Source organism: Jaculus jaculus, chromosome 8, assembly GCF_020740685.1.
Source record: "Jaculus jaculus isolate mJacJac1 chromosome 8, mJacJac1.mat.Y.cur, whole genome shotgun sequence".
Lineage (NCBI taxonomy): Eukaryota > Metazoa > Chordata > Mammalia > Rodentia > Dipodidae > Jaculus > Jaculus jaculus.
Genome location: NC_059109.1, coordinates 61,324,816 through 61,348,658, shown reverse-complemented (window position 1 = coordinate 61,348,658; position 23,843 = coordinate 61,324,816). Strand labels below are relative to the sequence as shown.

General features: G+C 38.4%; 1 protein-coding gene across 3 annotated transcripts in view; it reads right to left on the bottom strand.

Annotated features, from left to right (window-relative positions):
• Positions 1-23,843, bottom strand: part of Fmn1 (formin 1) — a 434,422-nt gene that overhangs the window by 321,092 nt on the left and 89,487 nt on the right. For all 3 annotated transcript variants that reach the window (XM_045156457.1, XM_045156456.1, XM_004669715.2), the window contains one exon: positions 5,244-5,419. In XM_045156457.1, coding sequence (XP_045012392.1) covers positions 5,244-5,419 — 176 coding nt within the window. The remainder of the gene's footprint in view (positions 1-5,243; positions 5,420-23,843) is intronic.

The window sequence follows — 23,843 nt, the reverse complement described above, 5'->3', positions numbered from 1 at the left end:
TTCCACTGGAATCTTCAGAACACTGCACCTGTTCCCTGCTTGGAGTTGGGCCCTAGTGACTATCTGGTCTCTGACCCTGTTCAGCTGCTCTTAACAAACTTGGTTCAAAGTACACTGCCAAATGAGGGGCAGAGCTAATCTTGGCTCCTAGATGGTGGAACATAAACAACTTTCCTTGAAGGTAACTTTTGGACATTGATACTATACACATGGGTACTCTGGGGTGAAAGACAGTTTTTATCACAAACAGGTACTGCCTTGGGGCAACTCACACCTTTGATGTTTTGCCTATTGTCCCCAAAGTGATGCCAGGATTGCTAGATTTAGTCAACAAAAATAGGACATACAGCTAAATTTTAATTTCAAACAAATAAATAAGATTTTAGTATGCACATGTCCAATACAATATTTGCCAACCCCATAACCCAAGAATGGAGATAATAAAGCTTGGGATTCAGCACTTAAGAGCGTCACTGATTGACCAGGATGGTCCTGGAAGCAGAAATACATGGTAATCACCTAAGCACAGACTCTGAACACATCCACAGGGCTGCTTTGCTAGTTACTTAGAGAAATTCAAACTAACTGTGCCATACTGTGTTATACAATGTGTGTATGGGTGTGTGTGCGTGTATGCATAGTCATTACCTCTAGCTCCTGGCACAGCTCTTAAAACTCTGTTTAAAACACTCAGATAAGGGCTGGAGAGATGGCTTAGTGGTTAAGGCATTTGCCTTCAAAGTCAAAGGACCTCGGTTCAATTCCCCAGGACCCACATAAGCCAAATGCACAAGGGGGTGCATGCGTCTGGAGTTTGTTTGCAGTGGCTGGAGGCCCTAGCGTGCCCATTCTCTCTCTCCCTCTCTCTGCCTCTTTCTCTCTCTCTGCCTCTTTCTTTCTCTCTCTTTTTCAAATAAATAAATAATAAAGTTTAAAAAACTCATATAAATGATAAGATGCCAGGAGATCATATTTAGGGTTTAGCCCCAGCTCTGAAAACAGCTCAGGAGAAATAAAAATGAAACAAGCACCTTCTTATTATTCATAATATGTCTCTTTCAACCACACCTGAGATTATATTGATGAGGTGATATTTGGAAAACTCCTAAAGATAGGATGTGGATAGCACAAAAACCAACCATGTAACTAAAGGGCTGGAAGTTGCAGCCCCATCCCCTTACCACAGGTAGGGTGGGGGACAGGGCTGGAGGTGGAGTTAATTAGCAATGACTAAGGAATTAATGAATTACATATAGGTATTGAGGCCTCTAAAAATCCTTACACAAAGGAGTTCTGTCTTCATAGGGAAAGATGCCCCTTGTACTCAGGCCCCTTCCAGACCCCACACTGTATATCACTTCAACTAAATATTCATTTGATTCCTTTAAAATGTCCGTTATAATAAATCCATAATACTAATTAATAAGCTATGCTAGCAAATTGTTGAACCCAATGAGGGAATCATGGTAATTTCTGATTTGTATCCATGGCAGACAGAAGCAGTGTGTAGCCTAAAAACCCCAAATATTTCTCACTGCCTTTTGAAATGGAGCCGTCTTGTGGGATGGAGCCCACAACCACTGGGATCTGAATGAATTGTAGATCCTAGCTGATGTCCACAGAGAATTACTTGTGGAAACCTACATTCTTGGTGTCAAAAGTGTTGTCAAGTCATAGAATAGGAGATATTTTCCCCTTTGCTTCTTTAGTTGGATAATTTGATCCTGCTCTGAGTTTCCTCAGCATCCTTTTAGTAACTAAAAGATAAATGCACAGCTGATTGAGGGACTCTATAAAATCCTAGCTTCATATCAGGGTCCATTCTGGTTTGTGGGTGCCAAAGTCCCATAAGTTACTAGATGTTTCAGCTGCCAACCCTACATACTGTTGAGAGTCAACACTGCTGTAGGAAAAAGCTTAGGACAGTTACTTCCTGATAGTGACACTGGAAATCATGTCTAGAGTTGAAAGCAGAGTAACAGTGGTTCAATATGTAAGGTTGATAAAATTATTGTCCAGTAATATTTTCCTTCCTGATCTTATATTTTATTATGGCTTATATCTGAAATATCCCCCTTCCCAGAAGCTCATAATTTGATATCTTAGACCCCAATGCAGCAGTGCTAAGAGGTGGGCGTTTGGAAGGTGACTGGACCATGAGGGCTCAATGGATTCACAGCTTAATAGGCTAGTAGGCAGTAGCAAAAACTTTAGGAGTCAGGGCCTAGTTGAAGGAAGTAGGTCATTGGGGGAGTGCCCACACACCTCTCTTCCCTTCCTCCACCCTTTTGTCTCATTGCCAGGAGCTGAGCGGCTTCACTCCACCATTTTCCCTGCTAGTGCTCCTCACTGACACAGCTAAAAGCAATGGAGCAGCTGAGCATGGACTGAAATCTCTGCAACCACAGCCCCAAATAAACTTCTCCTAATTTAAACTCACTTATCAAGTATTTTTGTTATAGTAATGGAAAGCTGACTAACATGGCATTCAGCCCTCACCCCCACCAATCAGAAAAGATGTCCTTGAAAACTGCTATGTTTGTCTCTAACAGGATGCACACACTTTCTAAGTCAGCAGGATCTTTTTAGTGGAAATCTCATTTGGAATAGCAATATTAAACATGTAAGAGTTAAAACACACTGCCTAAAGAAGAAAGGACATGAAAGTGAGGAAGGACGCACACACCCAAAGTGCTGCTGGTCTAGTTAATAATTGAAGGACACTACTCTGGCTTGAAAATTTATAACTAAAGAAAAACTCAGAAACATGTAAATATATTTTTATTTTTTATTATTTGCTGACATAGATATGCTTATATAAAATAAACATAACTTTGTGTATGTATATATTCATATATACTCTTAAAAGGTTAGTTCAGGAAGCAGATCTCTTTTATGTAATGTTATGTTCCAAAAGCCTAAAAATGTTTATAGAAAATAATTTGTTTTCAGACATTTATCATAAGCAAATAATTCTAAATATTGGGGGACAGCTATAGAAAAAATGCTATGTGTGGTCATGCGATTTATTTCCAAATACTAATACTATTCCCAAACTGAAAACAACTTCAAAATCTAATAAAATTGAATATGTTTAGACATACTATTAATGTTATTCAATAATTTAATATATCAATATAAATTTTGAAACAATATAAATAGTATAAGAGTAACTGGCTTAAAAGAAAAGAAAATAGGCCATCAAATCTAGAATGTTCATATGTTTAAAAAAATCCCTCATTGAAACTAAGTCATGCATAGTGAAAAACATAAAGAAAATATGTTAAAGTTCCATAGTTTTAAGGTCCTTGCTACTGAGACCATGTATTATTTCCTGTCCCCCAGTATACTCATACATTTCAATTTTTGAAAAGAGTTATTTATTTATTTGCAAGAAAAGGGGGAGAGAATAGGAATGAGTATGGGCCAGGGCTTCCTGCCACTGCAAACAAACTCAAGACGCATGTGCCACTTTATCCATCTGGTTTAGGTGGGTAATGGGGAATCAAACTCAAGTCGTCAGACTTTGTAAGCAAGCACTTTAAACACTGAGCCATCTCTCCAGCCCCTTTAAAAAATTTCAATTATTTATTTGCAAAGGAGAGAGAGAAAAAAAAACATTTTATTTTTAAATGAGGATTATATATGGTTTTTGTAATTGTAATAAATTGAGTAAAAAAAGAATTGCATTCACAGAGAAGAAAAGCAGAATTCCATAGTTTAACCTATGTATTTTCCTTTTCCCTTTCTTTTTTCTTTCTTTTTTTTTTTGTTTGTTTTGTTTTTTGGAGGTAGAGCTTTGCTTTAACTAAGTAGTCTCAAGGTGGCCTTGAACTCATAGTGATCCTCCTGCCTCTGCCGCTTGAGTGCTGGGATTAAAGGCATGCACCACCTCTCCCGGCTAGTTTAGCCTATTTCTAACAAAACAAAACCAACAACAAAAACACATAAGGAAAAAAAAAACAATGTAGCCCTTCAGAATCCATTTCAGCCCTGATTCTCTGTTATTCTCAGACCAGTCGGGTTTGCAGCCTGCTCAACTTGAAACGACTCACCAATAGATGTCACTGTTACACTGCAGGTGAACACGTAGCGGACTACGTTTTAGCTAGGGAACAGAACTTGATCAAACCTCACATTAATCGTCAGTTTGTTTCCATTCATTCCAAGCATCTTCTTATAAAACTGGATGTAAATGTCTTTCTAAAGTAACATGTGGCAGCTGTGACTGTTTGTTACTGATCACATACACATGACAGGCCTACCCGAACCAGATGAAAATCCCTGTCATCACCTACACAATTAGGAGTCCAAGACACATCCACTACACACAAAGTTTCAGGTTGGAAAGGAATGCATGGGAAACATGAGATTTTTTAGTAGGCATTCTAGTTAATGGCTAAAAAGAAAAATTGCTCTTTGCATTTTAATGCCTGCCCCTCTCCCTCCCCACCACCACAAACGCTGTGACAGGAAACCATGGAGAAAGCAGGGTGGTAAGAAATGTCATGGTTGGGCCAGTCCTACCAGGTCATCTAAATGTGGAAGCAGCTAAATTCCAGCCTGATACTTTGGGTTGGGAATCAACGTTTCTGTGTCAATGAATGAATGAATGAAAAAGAAGAGAAGGCTCCGCTTTTAAAAGGATCATCCCAGATCTGGCAGATTTCCTGCCAACCCATTCACTTGTAATTTGAGTTACTAGAGATGATCTGAGTCATAGATGTACAAGACAAGTTACTTGAATTTCACTGGAGAATGCAGAATATATTAGACATGTAACATTTGTTATGCATACATTTTTAGTAAAATGATATTAACTAACAACAAATGGGTTTCCCACAGGGAGGTCTGAGCAGACAAACTAATGTGACAGAGCACTCTGAAAACACTCAGGTGAATTATAAACATGGTCCCTTTCTAGTGTACAGATTGAAGATCACCAAAATATATGTCTTGGTTTTCTACAAACCAGTAATTATTATTATTATTTTTGGAAGCAGAGTCTTATTCTAACCCACTCTGACCTGGAACTCACTATGTAGCTCAGGCTGGCCTCAGCCTCTTGGGTGCTGGAATTTTATAGGAGTGAGCCACAATGCTCAGCTCTGCGATGACTTTTCCTAAACAATGATCCACATGCAAAATTCAGCTTCAACTGTTTTATATTCAATTCATATTAATGAGCCACTGCTGCCAATAAAAAAAAAAACTGTAGCATTAGCACAGAGATTTACACTTACATTGAGATCCAAGTACAATTCACTTCTGTTTGACTTTTCTCTTTCCTCACGGAGCAGAAATGGACAGGGTGGTCCAGCTCTGTAGCCCAGGACCCAAGAACCTCCATCCTTGTTGGGAAGGTCCTTTGTTGTCTGCTCACTGAAGCCATCCCAGGGAAAGCCCTCTGAAGAGACGCCTAGGCAAGCATAAAGAAGTTCAGATCACCAATGACATGTTAGCAGAAACGAAATGGCACAGCACATGTGGGAATCTCTAGGGGGACCTCCATACTGTCTCAAGTAACTTTTAAAGTTATATTTTTAGAGTTTGTTTCTTCCAATTACTTTTTCTGGATTATAAGTTATGTACCCTCATCTCCAACTACTGGCTGTCCTCCATGCTCTGAATCTTGCTTACCAACCTAAGCTATATAGTTCATGCTCATTCAGAGTAGAGTGGGGAGAGCTGGGGAACAGCAGTCAGGGGGCTGAGGCTCTGGGCTCTATGACTAAATGCTATTACCAGTTCCTCTGTTTCTCAGGAACAGAAAGAGTGCCTTCTTTCATCATTGTTTGGAGGCAGAATCATCAAGCACGGTATACACGTGTACAGTGTGCTGATGAGTGAATGTTGCTCAAGTAACCTGTGTACTCATTTTTATCTGAGGATATGAGGCCATCTTATTCTTAACTGAACTAAAAACTGAGGATGCCAGACTCAATATTATAACTCTGTCAGTTGGCTCACTGTCCTTAGCCCTGCTCTTCAAATTTTAGAATAATCTACAGTGAGGTGACATTGGTGCTCCCATTTTCAAAAAGAAAACAGAAACACAAGTGAGCAATTTGCTGAATATCAAAAACTCAGTAAATAATAAAGCCAGAATTTGAACTCAGGCACTTAACCCAGGTCATCCTATTAGAGACTTGACTGTTTTACAAGGCCCCTACCTGACACAGCAGCCTGTGTCTGTAATAAAAGGATATCGTGGTCAGAGAAGCTGCATGTTTATTTATCCCTCGAAGAGCCACGTTTTTTTTTTTTTAATTTTTTTGAGAGCGACAGACACAGACAGAAAGACAGAGGGAGAGAGAGAGAATGGGCGTGCCAGGGCTTCCAGCCTCTGCAAACGAACTCCAGATGCGTGCGCCCCCTTGTGCATCTGGCTAACGTGGGACCTGGGGAACTGAACCTCGAACCGGGGTCCTTAGGCTTCACAGGCAAGCGCTTAACCGCTAAGCCATCTCTCCAGCCCGAGCCACGTATTTTTACATCAACATCTTGAAGATCTTGAGACATCCTTTAGCCAAAAGAATTATTCTGTGAAATGGGATTTTCAAAACTTATTTGGCCACAGGATTCATTTAAAGGGACATGTGCTTTACATGCTGCAAGCCCAAATAATGTTTTACAAGAGCACAATTTAGAAAATGCTAGATTAGATCAAGTCTAGACAAGTCTCATCTGGCACTCAAATTCTTAGTTCTCTTCTAATTTTCTACTAATTTTCAGGAACTTGGCAAAATGTTAAGCAAATAGGTGGATGGTAAACGTTTAGGCTTAGTGTGCTTTTGCAAGAGGGAGCACAGTTGGACATATGAGAGGGTGTTTATTACACATAAGCTGTGTAAAAGAGTCTCTCTGGCAGTGATCCAAAGTCATCAGTGGCCTTCACCACGCATAAAACTTGACCTATAAGTAACTTGAGCTGAGTAATTCAGCATAGAGTAAGACTATGAGATAACATGCTTCTCCTTTATGTTAGCGTTGCATTTTAAAAGAAAGAGAATTTGAGAACAAGCTAAGGTTTGCTTCTTGTTTGCTTGTGGGGCTCACTGATTTTCAATCACACTTCCAAGTGAAAGCCACGCAGGTCACAGTATTTCTACAGTTTCCTCCTGGAATACAGTCCAAAAAATACTTTCTTGTGGCCAGTGAGAAAAAAAGAGAACCCAGTAGTCATTCTTCAAACACAAGAGTGTTGACTATCTCCAGAAAGCTTTCTCTCAGGCTTTCCTATAGGGTTTAGTGTGCTGTGGAGTGTCCCCACTTCTGCTCCAATAGAACTGGAAAAGACTAACAAGCAACAGTACTTCAGGGAGGGTTCTACTATAAAATGGCTCCACTTCATCCTACGTGTGCCTATGAGGAAGTTAGCACTGGATGTATTTTAATAGATGAAAAAATTAAGCCCAGGCCCCTTTAGCTGGCATGAATATGGCTCAATCCTCCTCCTAGAATAATTTTGTCCATGTTTGGTATGAAAAGAGAAAACAAACATTTCCAAATTTATGGGGTGCATTCACCATATTATCTCACTTTCATAATGTGCAAGTACTAACTAGATCCCATACTTTAAGTCCCTCCAATTTTCATTTTGGACTAAATTCTGGCTTTGAATGAAGCTTACATTGACTAATAAAGCAATACATAATACAAAATATATCACAAAACACAATATACAACACCCATGGTAAGACATCCTTATCATAAGAGGCATACTGTCTGGTTAGACAACATTTATTCATTAAGTAAGACAGATGTAAATTCACATAACATAAAGACCTTGGTGTCCCCAGATAAAGCATATATGCATGTAGGTGCATGAGCACACACATGCACATATACCACATACATGCAGTGTCTGACTAACACTGCATTAATGAGGCAAAGCATACCTTCCAACTCACTCTCAATACAAAGAAAAAACAACAGAAAGAATAAGTAGAAACAATGAAAATTAATTTCATTCTGGAGATGGTTTTAGTTTTAAAGAACCAATTTCCATTGCCTTCTATCTAACCAGACAATAATCCTATCGGGAAACATGAAGATACAACCATGACATATGATTATTCTTACTAAGGTCACTGGAACAGAAAGGACAAAGGGCAGACAAGGAAACATAAAATGATTATTTTCAAAAGTTTGACAAACTATGAACAGAAGACAAATTTATCTTTCCAAAAAGTCCTGCTACATTTATAATTTGTAAATAGTTTAAATAACACAAACACAAATGTTTTGTCAAAAATAATGTATACTTTTATATTTGTGAAAATATATTATGTTCATACTATTCTCTTGATCTTAGTAAACAACCAAAAAGAGAAAAATTACCTGAAATTAGATAAATGTATAAAAACTGTTAACTATTATTTAATTTCGGACACAGCCATATTTTCAGGTTGGTGGATTTTCACTGACTAAACACTGAAAGTCTTCTCAGTTTAATCATGTGTCTTTCCCTTTAATGTCTACATTATGATTCTAATATTCAGTATTTATACATGCCAACACCTTGATTGTCACAACACAAACACACAGGTTAATTCTACAGCTGGTCACAGTTAATACAACATACAGCACAGATACACAAAAGATAGGAGACTTACCTTGAGATCACTGTGAAAATCTGTGCTTTCCCCAACCATTCACAGGACAGGACGAGCTGTACTTCCTGATGCTAGCCTATAACATCAGCCTGGGGGCGGGTGTTGTCAATTATCAAAACAATGGAAGTAGACAGAGAGAAAAGGTAATATGCTATTGACAATGGATGTGGTGTTCACAACCCATCTCTCAAAATGTAGTCTTTCTACTTGTGGGATGTGTCCCACTTCTTCCCCCCCTCCCTAAAGAATCATTTTGCATAAAAGACCTTTACTTCCGTTTCTGTAACTCAATGTTTCATATTTCCCCTGCCCCATAGGTGTTGATTTGGCCAACTGAATATGGACAATGTTATAGTGCCCAATTCTGAAACAAGATCATAGGTTGGATATATGTTTTTATGCCTTACTTCATACTTCTACTATTACCATGAAATAAACATGCCCTGCAGAGCTTGGGATAACACTCATACACCATACCCGAACCCCATCCTGCAGCCAGCTCAAGTGAACTAAAAGCCAACTCCTTGTCAGTGAGAGAGAACAATAAATATCTGTTGTAGGCCATTGAGATTTTGAATCTATTTGTTGAAACAGTTATCTCATACTCTCTATTATTGGCCCCATCAGAAGTATTATAACTATCAAAAACTTTAAACCACAAAAATTTTCAGGTAAGGAATTAAAGATCACCATAATTTTAGATTTTCATTTGTACTAAAAACAATCATTTAATACATAAGTTTTGAAAATTCAAGTAAAAACTCATTGTGCACCCATCTATTAACTCATACCATCCACAAGAGCTACACTAAAAAGTCACCTTATTCAATAAGCATTGTCCTTAGTTATCCAAAGAAAAAAATCATGAATGTATTTCCAAGGAGATGTTTGTAAATATAAATAAAATGTAATACAGGCATACCTGCATAAGAGTCCTTAAGAAACAACATTACAGTGCTCTTCAGGCTTTCTTCTCTAATTTTCTCATCCTAACAACCCCTCACTTGAAAGCAATATTCACCAAAAATAAGAGGTCAAATAACTACTCAAGATGGAAGTGAATAACTTTTAGCTATGCTGTAGTTTCTAAGGCAATCCATCATACTTAGAATGACTTCAAAGAGGTGACAGTGTTTTCAACTGTGATTATGAGACAGGTCATCTTTTGTAATGTTATCCAAACATGTCCTTACAGGCTGATAGACAGAAATCTAGGTGTGGCTAATAGAAAGTGGCACTGTTAAGAGTTGTAGGGAGGACATATGCTTATTTACATAATTAGACACATCTAAAACATGGCTCTGGAAGAAGTATAGTCTCATGGCTAGTTTCTGTCTGTTAGACAACACTACAGTGCCATGCTCTCATGGTGGTAAATGATACCATGAAGCCAAATTAGCTAAGTGAGTTGAATTCTGACAACCTATCTTGTCAATCCATCCCAGCATCTAATTCTTCTCACTAGAACACAAGGGGAGAGAAATGATGGGCAAGGACCAATAGGAGGGAGGTGAGGCTCGGTAGAAGGTAAGTCAGTTAGTGGGAATAACTGGAGAGTAGCCTATAGCAGCTTGGAGATCTCCAAGGAACATATCCTAGCCATAAAATGAATGGAATGTTGTTTGAACACCTAAAATATTTATTTATTTATTTATTTATTTATTTATTTATTTATTTATTTATTTATTTATTTGAGAGAGAGAAGTAGATGGAGATAGAAAGAATGAGTGAATGGGCACACTAGGACCTCCAGCCACTGCAAACAAATTGCAGATGCATGCACCACTTTGTGCATCCTGGAGAATCAAACCGTAGTCCTTGGTCTTTGCAGGCAAGCACCTTAACCACTAAGCCATTTCTCCAGCCCCTAAAATAATGTTTTAACTTCAATGAGTTGGCAGGGCTCTTGAATTCATCTTCCCACCTACCTGCTCTTTTTATAGTTAATGGAATTGAAACCCAGGAGGATTTCAATATTTCCAACATACTCAGTGGCAAAGGTTAGATGAAAATCCAATTCCTAGAAAACATTTTTATGCTCCTTAGAGAAGGCCATTATTGCCAATCCACAGGTGGGAACGTGAAGGGTAAGACATCAAGCAGTAAGTGTGAATCTTTAAGCTCATAGCCAGGGCATGGAGAGCTCATAGCTGTGATAGCTGAGCTCAGTTTCTGGCTGTAAACCTTAATAATTGCTTAACCTTGAAGTTATAAAACCTCTCTGTGTCTATGACTGATATTGAGCTGGATTCAAAATTGTTTTCTAGATAAGGAGAGATAGATGGCTTAGTGGCTAAGGTGCTAAGAACCCAAGTTCAATTCCCCAGTACCCTCGTAAGCCAGATGCACAAGGTGATGCATGCATTTAGAGTTCCTTTGCAGTGGCTAGAGGCCTTGGTATACCCATATTATCTCTCTCTCTTTCCTTCTCTCAAATAAATTAATAAACTATTTAAAAATTGTTTTCTTGGACTAGAGAGATGGCTTAGCGGTTAGGTGCTTGCCAATGAAGCCTAAGGACACCGGTTCGAGGCTCAATTCCCCAGGACCCACATTAGTCAGATGTACAAGGGGGCACACGTGTCTGGAGTTCATTTGTAGTGGCTGGAGGCCCTGGTATGTCCATTCTCTCTTTCTTTCTGCCTCTTTCACTCTCTCTGTTGCTCTCAAATAAATAGTTTTCTTCTGGGAAATATTTTCTGGGCTGTGGGGATAAGAATTTTGTGGGTATGCAAATAAGCCCTTATTTCAAGAAATTGTAATCTGAATATAAGGTGCCCCATAGCCTCAAGTGTTTGTGATTAAGCTTCACTCATTACCCAGCTGGTGAAGCCTTGGGGAGGTGGAGCCTTGCTGGGGCAGGTGTGTCATTAGGGAAGGACATTGAGGTTTGTTAATTTACCCCTACTGGGTGTTCACTAGCTCATTCATTCTGGCTGATTCCTGCTGCTGATATGTAATGCCATGAGCCAGCTTCCTGCTCAGCCATGCTTTTCCCCCACAGTGATGAAACCTCTCAAAACTGTAAGCTCAAATCAATCCTTGCTTCCCATAGGCTGCGTCTGGCCAGGTGTTTTGACCAAGCAATGAGAAAGTAACTGCATCTGAAATATACATGAAGGAGGTATTTGGACATTGTATATGAAGGAGTATTTTTGCCAAAGAAAAGAATAACTAAGCTCATAAGGATTTGGGGTTAGGCACTGTATGTCTATGTGAAGGAGTGTCTTTTGCTGGAGAAGAGAATAACTAAGCTCATAAGGATTTAGGCAAACACTTCAGTGCATCTGATTCCAAATCTGTTCAAGTTCTAAAAACAGCATCCATGTCACTGAATCCAATAGCTCTAAGAAGTGGATGATCATCCCAGAGAATAGCATCTCTGCAGGTTCTTTGATCAGACACCTTATGACATTTCTTCCCTGAAGTCAAACATGTGATCTTCGATCCACAGTGAAACACAGCTTTCAATGAAATAGCATTTTTTTTTTTGTTAAATAAGTACCTTTTACTACTGAACAATTTTAAGGATTAACTAAAGAAATACTTATGACTGTTACATGAAGCTTAGACAAACTATATTAATGAAATAGCATTTTGAAGGGGTATGTAGATATACATTATAATGATTATTACATTAACCTTCTTCCATAGACTTTTGTGTGTGTGTGTGTGTGTGTGTGTGTGTGTGTGTGTGTGTGTGTGTACTACAGTCACTCAATTAGGGGCAAATATGACCAAAGTCAGGAAACTCATTTGTGGCTAAAGTTAGGCCGAATATTTTAGCATCTGAAAACTAGGAGCACATATTTAAAGTAATAGAAGTGAGGCCAAAGAGAAGGCTCTGCAGTTAAAGGCACTTGCTTGCAAAATCACATGGCCTGGGTTTGAGTCCCCAATACCCATGTAAAGCCAGACACACAAAGTGATGCATGTGTCTGGAGATAATTTGCAGTAGCAAGAGGTCCTGCTGTGTCATACTATTCCTCCCTCTCTCTATCTCTCTGTTTCCCTTGTTCTCTCAAGTAAATATATAAAAATATTTTTTATGTATTTATTTGAGAGAGAGAAAGAGAGAGAGAGGAAGAGAGAGGACAGAATGGGCACACCAGGCCCTCTAGCCACTGCAAATGAATTCCAGATGCATGTGCCACCTTGTGTTTATGTGGGTCCTGGGGAATTGACTCTGGGTCCTCAGGCTTCACAGGGAAATGCCTTAACTGCTAAGCTATCTCTCTAGCCCAGTAAAAAATATTTTAAAAAGAACACGAACACCACTTGCCTTTAGTAGTAAATACACCTTTTTATCACAGTGCACTTAACAACCTGTTGGCAACCTGGTTCCCCCACTTGCATCAAGCTGCAACTATACTCTGCTCTAAACAATAAAATATGTTAATCCTATCCAAATAATCATTCATTACTCACCTTTTGTGGTTAGTTTCTATCCAAATATGTTCTTAGATATATCTTGGCTGGGAACAACGGGGGCTACCCAGTCTGGACTGGATTTGGGTGCATGCACAGGAACATAAACTGAATCCTCTATTTACCATCTTATGCCTTTGTATAACTGGGCACACATGTGATTACCATCAGATGCACCATGGAAGGCACATAAATAGAGGAAAGATTAAATAATTCAAGCCTATTAATCAAAATAGAGGACCACCCAAAAAGGTCCTTTAGCAACTGACTCCTTTCCATGAATTCCTTAAAAAGAATACCTGGACAAAAATAACCCCGAGGCCCTGAGTATGTTGTACTCAGCCATATCCTCCCCTTTTCCCCTCCCCCCCTTGGCAGTGTCCTACTGTTTTGCTTTTAATTAAGTTCTTGCTGCTTTACTTTTTGTGTGCACCTTTTCCAATTCTTCAAATGAGGTACTAAGAAACTGGAAGCACCAAGACAGAAACCACTAGCAACAAATATGTTTTACAAAATAAAAGTTAAAAATTGGATACATTTGGGCTGGATAGATGGCTTAGTGGTTAAATGCTTGCCTGTGAAGCCTAAGGACCTCTGTTCGAGACTTGATTCCCTAGGACCCACTTTAACCAGATGCACATGGGGGCGCACGCATCTGGAGTTCGTTTCTAGTGGCTGGAGACCCTGGTGTGCCCATTCTCTCTCTATCTGCCTATTTCTCTCTCTGTCGTTCTCAAATAAATTAAAAAAATTTTTTTAAAAATGGACACATTTGCTAGTATCCATAATAAACATTTTAGAGATAAGAATAAAATATGGCTTTGAGCATCACTGTAAACAAAGAAAGTATGGCAGTGCATTTTGAGCTAGAGAGATGGCTCAGCAGGTAAGGCCCATGCCTGCAAAGCCTAATGACCAGGGTTCAGTTTCTCAGTACCCATATAAAACCAGATGTACAATGTGCTGCATATATCTGAAGTTCATCTGCAGAGGCTAGAGGCCCATTCTCTCTTGTCTCTCTGTCCTTGCAAATAAATAAATAATTTTTAAAAGTGCATTTCAGCTAGGCATGGTGGCATATGCCTTTAATCCCAGCACTTGGAAGGCAGAGGTAAGAGGATTGCCACAGTTTGAGGCTACCTTGAGACTACACAGTGAATTCCAGGTCAGCCTGGGCTAGACTGAGATCCTACCTCAAAATGAATAAATAAATAAATAAATAAATAAATAAATAAATAAATAAATAAACCCTCAAATTTGTCTGCCAACTAGCTGTGTGCCAGGTTCCCACATCAACAAAGCATCCTAGGCTCCACAGTATTTCTATGTCCCCCCCTCCCACCATAGAGTACTGAGGAGGCACCTCGTACTTTGTCCCTGCAACTGGACAGAGCCTAACTTATCACTTTACTTGCAACAAACTCACTGGGCTAAGAGTAACATGTGACATAGGGCCATTTACTATACATTACACACCTTAGATGCATTACACATAATTGGGGATTTTCTCATTGACCTTGCATTTTAAAGATGGGAAAGCAATGAGAGAGGAAGTTAACTCTGCTCAGAGTCAAACAGGAGTTGATGAAATTGGATTCTTAAACACAGAGTCCAGAATTAGCCATAAACAGTCGGTAACTAAACACAATATGGGAAATGATTCTTAGATATTCAGTGGCAAGAGTGCAAAACTATAATTTTTGGAGAGCAAAAACAAAGGAGGGGAGCCACATAATTGCTTGAGGTTTCTGCTGAGAAGGTATTTCTGGATGGCCCCTGTGACATGTTATGCTTTTTTAAGCATTCCCACATATGTATTGTTAGGCGCATGGGGGTAGGACAGAAACATATTTACAGAACAAGTGGCTTTAATTTTTCAAATTATGAAAACTATAAACCCAGAGATCAAAGTAGCTCAATGAAACACAAGCAGGATAAAGACAACACGTCAGCAATGAACAAACTTTCAAACACCCATGACACAAGGAATAAGTAGTCAGAGGGAAAAAAGGCTATGATTATAAACTTCCTATCAGAACCAGAAAAAAAGACAAGAGGAATAGACATAGTGATATCGAAAAGAATGGGAAAAGAGAAATTCCATAATGGTAAAGGAGTCAGTTTATCAAAAAGATATGTGATTGTACTGAAACCCATTAAGTGTGTGATATTAGAACATCTACTAAAATGATGTCATTGCTTTAATGAAAAACACTGCTCAGAAATCCTAGCTGTCATCTGAGCCTCCAGTGAGGTTTAATTCTCTGACTAATGGGGAGAGGGAGTGTGTTCTTGCCTCCATGTTAACAACCTATCAAGGAAGTGATGCCTGAAGGTTGGGATTACCATGGCAATATCTAAATAAATTGATAACAATGTCTGCCACATCGGTTGGCTCTTCCTTCTGAAAAGGATGTCTCCGTAACATGGAATGTGCTTTAATAAAATTTTGTTCACATTAGAACTCTTTGAGAATTAGCTATAACGTAAAACAAAAAAATCAGCCATCCCAGACAGGGCGTGGTGGCGCATGCCCTTAATCCCAGCACTCAGGAGGCAGAGGTAGGAGGATTGCTGTGAGTTCAAGTACACCCTGAGACTATATAGTGAATTTCAGGCCAGTCTGGGGTAGAGTATGACCCTACCTTGAAAAAGCAAAAAAAGAAAAAAAAAAAAAGAAAAGAAAACTCAGCCATCCCAGCTCACTCTACAGTGAAGTATCCAGTATCCTTATATGGGTACTACAATTAGTTTTGTCGTCTCCAGATGTGACAGGTACAGCCAGCCAATACTGGCCAGACAGTGGAGGAGCTAAAGACAAAGGAAGAAGAGGCCACACACATGTCATCAAAGATTATGGGGAAAGCCACCACACTCTTACTACATGCTCCTCCTCCATCCTTCCACACTTGTAAGTTCTCCAAAACACTGGCAACTTACTTTCCCCTTTAGGCCTAGGGTTAGTTAGGGCTGCTAGTTCCTATGAATCTCATAAACCCTTGTTTGTTTGCTATAGTGTGGATACAATCGCTTAAGTTATTTTCAGTTTGAACCTTTTAAGCTGTTTATTTTCTTTCCGGAATTCTGTCAAATCCAACTGTTGACATTGGCAACAGTGTTTATTTCCTGCCCTCCAGCATGCTATATTTACCAATGCATAAAAGTGCTTGTTACCCAGTGTTCACCATCGTCATTTAGACTAGTAGCAGCAATGTATTTGCCTCATGTAATCTTTTGTGAGGTACCACGATGATCAAAGTCCCTTCATACTCTATCAGAGTAGGGAACAGGAAACTTGCCATAGCCCTGAAATAAGGCAGTGATTGTGAACTATGGTCCTTCCCAGGTGAAGATATGAAAATTAAGCAGTTTTAACAAAAATAAAGGCTCAGGCCCAAGGAGTAGTTTTGGCATATTTGGTAGGGATACCATACTTAAAATAGCATCTGCAGTTGGCATCTCTATGAAATTGAGTTTAAAAACAATCTAGTACTTCACCTATTTTTTTTACTAACCCAAAAGAAATTTCAGTAGAAATGTGATATGAATCCCCATCTCTGTATCTTTTCAATCTTTGATGTTGGCACAATTCTCTCTAAGTTTCTCAGGGCTTCATAAATGCCTTCCACTATATTGTTCCTCTTAGAACTCAGTCATGGGAACCAAAATGGAGGGGTTAGTGGTCCTTCTCCCCTCTATAATCCCCTGTATAATCTTTGTTTTCTCTTGCTTCCTCTTTGGGCTCCACATGTTTGGAGGTCTTCTCACCGAGGAGGATTCCTGTGCATAACACAGTCATGGTATTACCACACAGAAAACTGAGCAGACTTCTTGTCATTTTAGTCTCATATACACTAGAGATTGTTATCTATTGTTTTTCAATGCATAGACATGAATGCCTTAATTAAATATTTTAAGTTGAGTCTAGAGTACTATATTTCTATGGCAAAAAAGAAAACAAACAAAGAAAAAGCAGTAAAATAATAAAATTCCACTATAGTATGTGAACTAATGTCCTTGTTATGAGTATTAAGAAAATACATGAAAAATACTCTGAAATGAATTCTCTCAAAGATATGGTTAAAAGAATAAATCGTCACACAACCTTGAAGAGTTATTTGGTATAATGTATCTTAAACAGGGGCTGACAACTGTGGCAAGATGGCCAAACACAGCTTATGGTTTTCTTTTCTTTCTTTCCCTCTATTTAAAGAAGAGGAAAAGACAAGAGGCAAGGAGAGGGAAAAGAGGAGAAGGAGAAGTGACTTTCACAGAAAACTTATGGATTGCAATGTCAAAAATATGTAGTATTTGACTCCTCAGGAAGACTGGCAATCCTAGTTTAAAACTATTTAAAGCATGTTCTTCTTACCTTCAACTGACAAAAATCCATTTCTGTGACTCTGTCCAAGATAAATAATTATCTTTGTTACAAAGATACAATGATGCCCATCAAAGTGTGATTCATGACAGAAAAAAAAATGGAAACAAAACTTCATAAATTATGATATAGTCATTATGAATATTATTAAGAAACTTAGTACCATATTTTCAAAGAGTAATGAACTCATATAAGATATCCAAGATATGAAGAATGGAGAATGATGTTTACCTTAATTTTCATGTGTGAAAGGAAAGATATCACAATGTGAAATAGAAGCTTCATTTTCTTTGCATTTTTCTTTACTCCCTACACATTTCTGCACTGTACTTTGTATTTTGTTCGGTGTTGGGAATATTATCAGAAAAATATAAATAAATGAAAGGTAAGAAATAGATATGAATATTCCTAACTGGCCAAAAGAAGGTAGAACAACTGAAAAATATCTAGTAAATTATGGTGACACAGTGCATATCTGCCAATGATGTCCTTTTCCAAGATGTACAAACTGAGTGCAGTGCAAAAGGTTGCCAATTTGTTAGCAAGTATATTCTTATTTCAAAACTTTATCTACACTCACCTACACAACTGTGCTACATTTCATATCTCCATCCAAAGTCCAAAAGAAATTATATTTTAAGAACACCTATCTTTATCATTCTTTGGTAGCATGAGGCTGAATAAGACTCTTGGTGGGTTTTTTTTTAAAGTCTTATCTCCCCAGTCTTATAATTAAAATATCTATCTTTTTAGAGACCTTCAGTAACTTCTTATTGCCCACAGAATAGAATTGAAAGTCCCATATCACTTTTTGTAATCTCACATATGCACCCAAGATTCTTGTAGCACTTGGTTGCTTTCCATTTTTCTCTTCTACTTTCTACTTGGGACTGGCATCCATTTTTGTACTATCTGGGGTTCCCTGTACATGACAAACTCTCTATATTATGCTCCTTCTTGTGATACTTTATTTTATGTGTGTCTTCTTTACTAAGAGGCTCTAATACTTCTGAGGCTTTCCTTACCACATCTCTATCATGGTGCATGTCTTCATAATCTACAGAACTTTTAGAAGCATTTACATTCACATTAAGAGACATCATTTCCTTCTTAATGTCCAGTGAAACAAGGTTATCTGCAGGAAAGTGGAGATGTGCTGGCCTGTGTAACTAGGGGAGTAAAACTTTAGAGTCTGGAGATGGGTTCAAGCTCCATAGCCATATTACTCTCATAAAGGTAGAATTCAAGTAAATGAAACCTAGTGCCATCAGGAGGAAAGTGAAAATGTGCCCAATCTTATCACCTCTAAGTAACTGAATTAACTCCTTTCTTTCCTTTTTTCCTTCCCTTCCTCCCTCCCAATTTTCCTCCTTCCCATCTTCTTTTCCTCCATATCTTCTCCTTCCTGTATTACCTTCTCATTGAGGAAGGAATGTTTATATCATCAAATTTAAATGCTATTGGGTATTACTGAAACCACAATTATAGGGCTAAACTCACTGGGCATGATCCAAGTGCAAGCCAAATGGAACGATACTATTTCAAGTTTCACTCTCACTCCCAACCTCTTACCAACTACAGGACCTTGGACAACTTTTATAACCTCTCTGTGTCTCATTCTGCTCTGTGAAAGGAATAAATATTGTTTCCTACCTTCTGGAGCTTTTATAAAAAAAAAAGAGAGAAAGACTTAACATATGTGATGCCTCAAAGCAGTGCCAGGCATCCTAAAACCCAACATCAGTTCTTCCTGTTGGAATCATTACTCTTTGCTCAGTGCTGGATAAGACACAACAGGAGTCAAGAGAAAAATGAGCCACGTTTCTCCAGAGTTCATATCCAAGGTCAAATCAATGATTCAAAAAATATACTATCAAGTTTATTTCACTCACTTTAAAGTGTTCCTGCTATTTCTCACCCTCCCTTCAAAGTATAATATGATGCAGAGCAAACCTCCAGGGCAGTAAGGAAGTTTCATATTTTCATGCAGAAGAATATTCGAGAAGTTAGGGGCTTTTTAGAGCTAAGAAAGTATGTCTTATTTTTCATTATACATTTCGTCTGTTTGGTCAGGTATAAAATTCATCCTAATCATCTTTAAATTAACTAACTTATTTTTAGTATCTCACAAGTATTTTAAAAAAATCCCAAAGGGGACTGCTATAGTCACCAGTGTGATTTTGCTATATTGCAGGGCTATTATTGTATTTGAAAACTCAGCTCCAGCTAAAAATGCATGTCAGTAGAAAATTAATTTACTAAAAGAAAATCAAGTTCATACACAACATTTCAAGAAAGCAACTGATTCACAATATGAGCTAAATCTATATGAAGAACAGAATTGAATTCATTATATATATTACAGCCAAAAAGACTTAGCAATATACACAAGTTCATAAAAATCACTCCCAGGGACAATTCTGCTGAGTAACAGAATAGGAACCTTCGGCTTCATGTTGCTGAGAAATTATAAATTAGTACACTATTGTCAATAGTGATTCACCATAACTAAGAGGATTAGCCTCGATAGCATTGTTCTGGCAAGTATTTTGGGAGTTAGGCTTTTACAATGGACTTAAATTTTAGTGTATGTACACAGAAGTAAGCATTCTTGTCAAATTCCAAATAATTTATTTTCTCTTTCCTCAAACAATAATATCTGGCAATCATAAATGTTAATAATAGAAATGCATAAAAATCTTTGGGAATAACCACAATCATGATCATGCTTATATGAGATTAATTTTCTGAGGACTCAGCACAGCTACTGAAAACCCAATCCATTGTAGGAAACAGAGCATCATTGCTAGGGCAACTGGTGATATGCATCTGTTCTTGCAGCAATGTCTTCAAGCCAATTTAATCTTAAAATAGTTCTGTAATTTTCCATGTAATCAGAGACAGTATGAATCACTAAAAAGGAGAAAACAGTAAAGAAAAAAACCTGGATAATTGGATGTAAATTATAAAAAATGCTGCTATTTTGCTGAAGGAAATTGATACTATTTTCTTTTCAGAAAAAATTGTTTAATCATCTGTATTTTTAAGCAACTGTAACTTGAGTCTTAATATTTGTACTATTAAAAGAAAAGGCATTGGGAATTTTAAGTTCCCAGCTACGGTCTCTGTGGTAAACAGAAGACAGAATGACTCTCTTCAAGATGTTCCCAAGAGAAGATGGAGATACCTTTTGTATGCAGCCATTTGCAAGGTAGGGACCCACCTCCCAGCGTGAAGAATGTGCTCTGGCCTGATGACCAACACATGATACATTCCTTCTCTCTCTTGCTCTCCTGCTTGGATATGGAAGATCAGAAATGGGAGGGTTAATATTATATATTATTATTCAGGCTCAAATGGCTCTAGTATAGATATTTCATAAGTAAACACAGGTTGTTCTCAATGGTCAGGGTTGGGGGATCAGGAGTCACCCTTCAGAATTAGGAGAAAAGATGTTGCCTTTGCCATTTCCAGTACTGCCTGGCAGGAAAGGAGTAGGCAAAACCAGGTAGGTCATAAGTGACAGCTATCAAAATTTGCCCAACTGAAAGACTGTGGGATTTGGTGGAACATGAGAAGAGTTGGGAGAACGAGTCAGCAGAAGTCTACCATGATGGTTTCCAGGCTAGACTGCCTAAGGTGCAGACCTCAGTAATAAACACTGGGGGTATCCTCCAAGAGAAACCCAGATGAGGGGAAATGTTTCTAGATAAATGTAAGGGTGATGCTTGAGGAAAGATTCAATGTACCACAGACTCCTGCAATTATGCAGAAAAGGAATCTTTACAGCACCTATATATTCTTACATACTGTTGCTATAGCTACAGAGTAAATAATGACTTCCTGTTTTCTCTTTCAGTAAATATTAACATTATTTTCTTTCCTGTACTAGGAGGACATATTGATTATAATTGGAGTATCTGTTTGACTCATGTTGCAAAATAAGACAATAGATCTTGACAGAACAAGGAAAGAAATGACCACCATTCAGAGACTGGACTTTGGGAACAGGGTCCCTATAGTGTTACTTTTGGATCTAGTAAATGTAGCATTGATGTTGTCTTCTTTTAGAGATGAGGCATCTATCAACATGCAGAGCAATCCAGTTACCTGCCCCATAACAGGAGCTGCTCACACTATGTCTAGGGGGTGGGGGGAAGACCTGAAGAGTCAAACATGAGTCCTTAAGCTTTGCAGGCAAGTGCCTTAACTAAGCCATCTTTCCAGCCCCCCTTTTTTAAACAAATGTTTTTTATTTATTTATGAGCAAAAAGAGAGAGAATGGAAGTGCCAAGGCCTCTTGCCACAAATGAAGTCCAGATGCATCACCACTTTGTGTATCTAGCTTTAGTTGGGGACCAAGGAACTGAACCTGGGCTGTCAGGCTTTGCGAAGAAGCACCTTTAGCCACTGAGCCATCTGTGAGCAGTATAGATAAGTTCCTCTTTTAATTAAAACAACCACAGTCAATGATTCACCAACAAAAGGGTACATAATGTGAATATAGTAATCCCCTTGTTTCACAGGGACATATTCCAAGATCCAATGTGTGTTTGAAATTACAGACAGTAATTAAGTCTAGATAGTGCCAAAACATTCACAAGGTATTGAATATAATGGCTTAAAAAATTAACAGCTTTCTTTAGTGTCCAAATGAGCCTGTAAAAAATGTATAAACATCCTATTTATTTATTTATTTTTAAACCTCCCATTTAAATCTATTACTTTCAAAGGACATTCAAGTCATATTGATGTACTCTAAAATCCTCTTCCTTACTCTCAGATGTATTCTCACCTCATGTAACTTCTAAGCACAAAACAAAAGCTTTAACTTTACTTGTTTTCCTTGAAGCTTTTTCCTACAAACTCATACACAAGGACCACTTCCCTATTTAGTTCCCTTCTCATACTTGCTATTACTTTGCTGGCTCCTCCTTTCAAAGCATGACTGTTGACCTGAATTCATTTCTGTGGAATGATATTTTGCATTGTAGCATGTTCAGCCGTAGCCCTGGTCTCTTCCTATCTAGTACCAACCTTCATCCTTTCCTTGTCCAACTGTGATGACTTAAACATTAGATATTTATTAGACATGACTAAGATATTACTCCAGACATTTCCAAGTGTCACCTGGAGGACAAAATAGCCCCTCAATGAAAACCATTCTGTGGGCTGAAGAGATCATCAGCAGTTAAAGGCATTTGCCTTCAAAGCCTGCTGAGCTTGGGTTTAATTCCCCACTACATACGCAAAGTCAAATGCACAAAGTGACACATGCATCTGGAGTTAATTTGCAGTGGGAAAAGGCCCTGGCACACTTATATTCTCCCTCTCTCTCTGTCTGTCTGCTAGCAAATAAATGATACAATTTTTTTAAAAAAGAAAACCATGCTGTTTCAACACCCCAAAGATTTGTGTTGGTGCTTTTCTTCATTTCTATCCATTCAATTGTCTTGTCATGTCATTCAATCTCAAAATTCCAAGTATCATCTAAATACTAGTGACTCTCACATTAATTTGTGTAGTCATTGCCTTGAACTTTCCTATCTCATGCAGGCACCCAACAAATGCTGATGTGGTAACACTCACTTCAAGTGTGATTTTCCTCCTAATCGTGATCCTTTCTCAGTCTTCCATACCCCACTAAACAGTATCAATAGCCACTTAGTTTTTATGGTTTAAAAAAGCCTGCTTAATCTTTGAGTGTTCTTTTCTTCCCATCTCACCTATATGTTTTTTAAATACTTTATTTATTTATTTGAAAGAGAGAGAGAGAGGGTGAATAGGTATACCAAGACCTCTAGCCACTGCAAACAAACTCTAGACATGTGTGCTACCTTGTGCATCTGGCTCTATGTGGGTACTGGGGAATTGAACCTGGGTTCTTTGACTTTGCTGGCCAGTGCCTTAGCTGCTAACCCAACTCTCCAGCCCTCCCACCTACATTTTATGAATTATTCCCCTTTGTTCCACCACCATATAAATTCCCAATATGGCAGTTTGAAAATGGCCATTATCCAGTCTAGGCCACAATCTACTCTCATGTCAGCAACTGAGATCATCCTCAGCTCTTCTCACTTCTTCCATGCCTGCGCTCATAACATTCTCCACAAGTCACACAAAGGGTCTTGTCAAAATGTCATACCATTTTGCATATCAAAATCTTCCAATGGCTCTTGTCATTATTAAAATATAATATACATCCTGGGCCTCCAAGAACCTTACCTGCTCTGACCTCTGCTTTCCTTTCTGTAACCCCCTCCTTACTTCACTCACTTTTGCTGTTCTGTGAGAACACCAACATCACTCTCATCTCTGGTATTTACACTTGGCATTTTCTCTAACAGAATCTACCCTCAAGCTTGCTTCATAACGAATTTATCCACATCATTCAGGCTTCTATCCTGATACCCTTC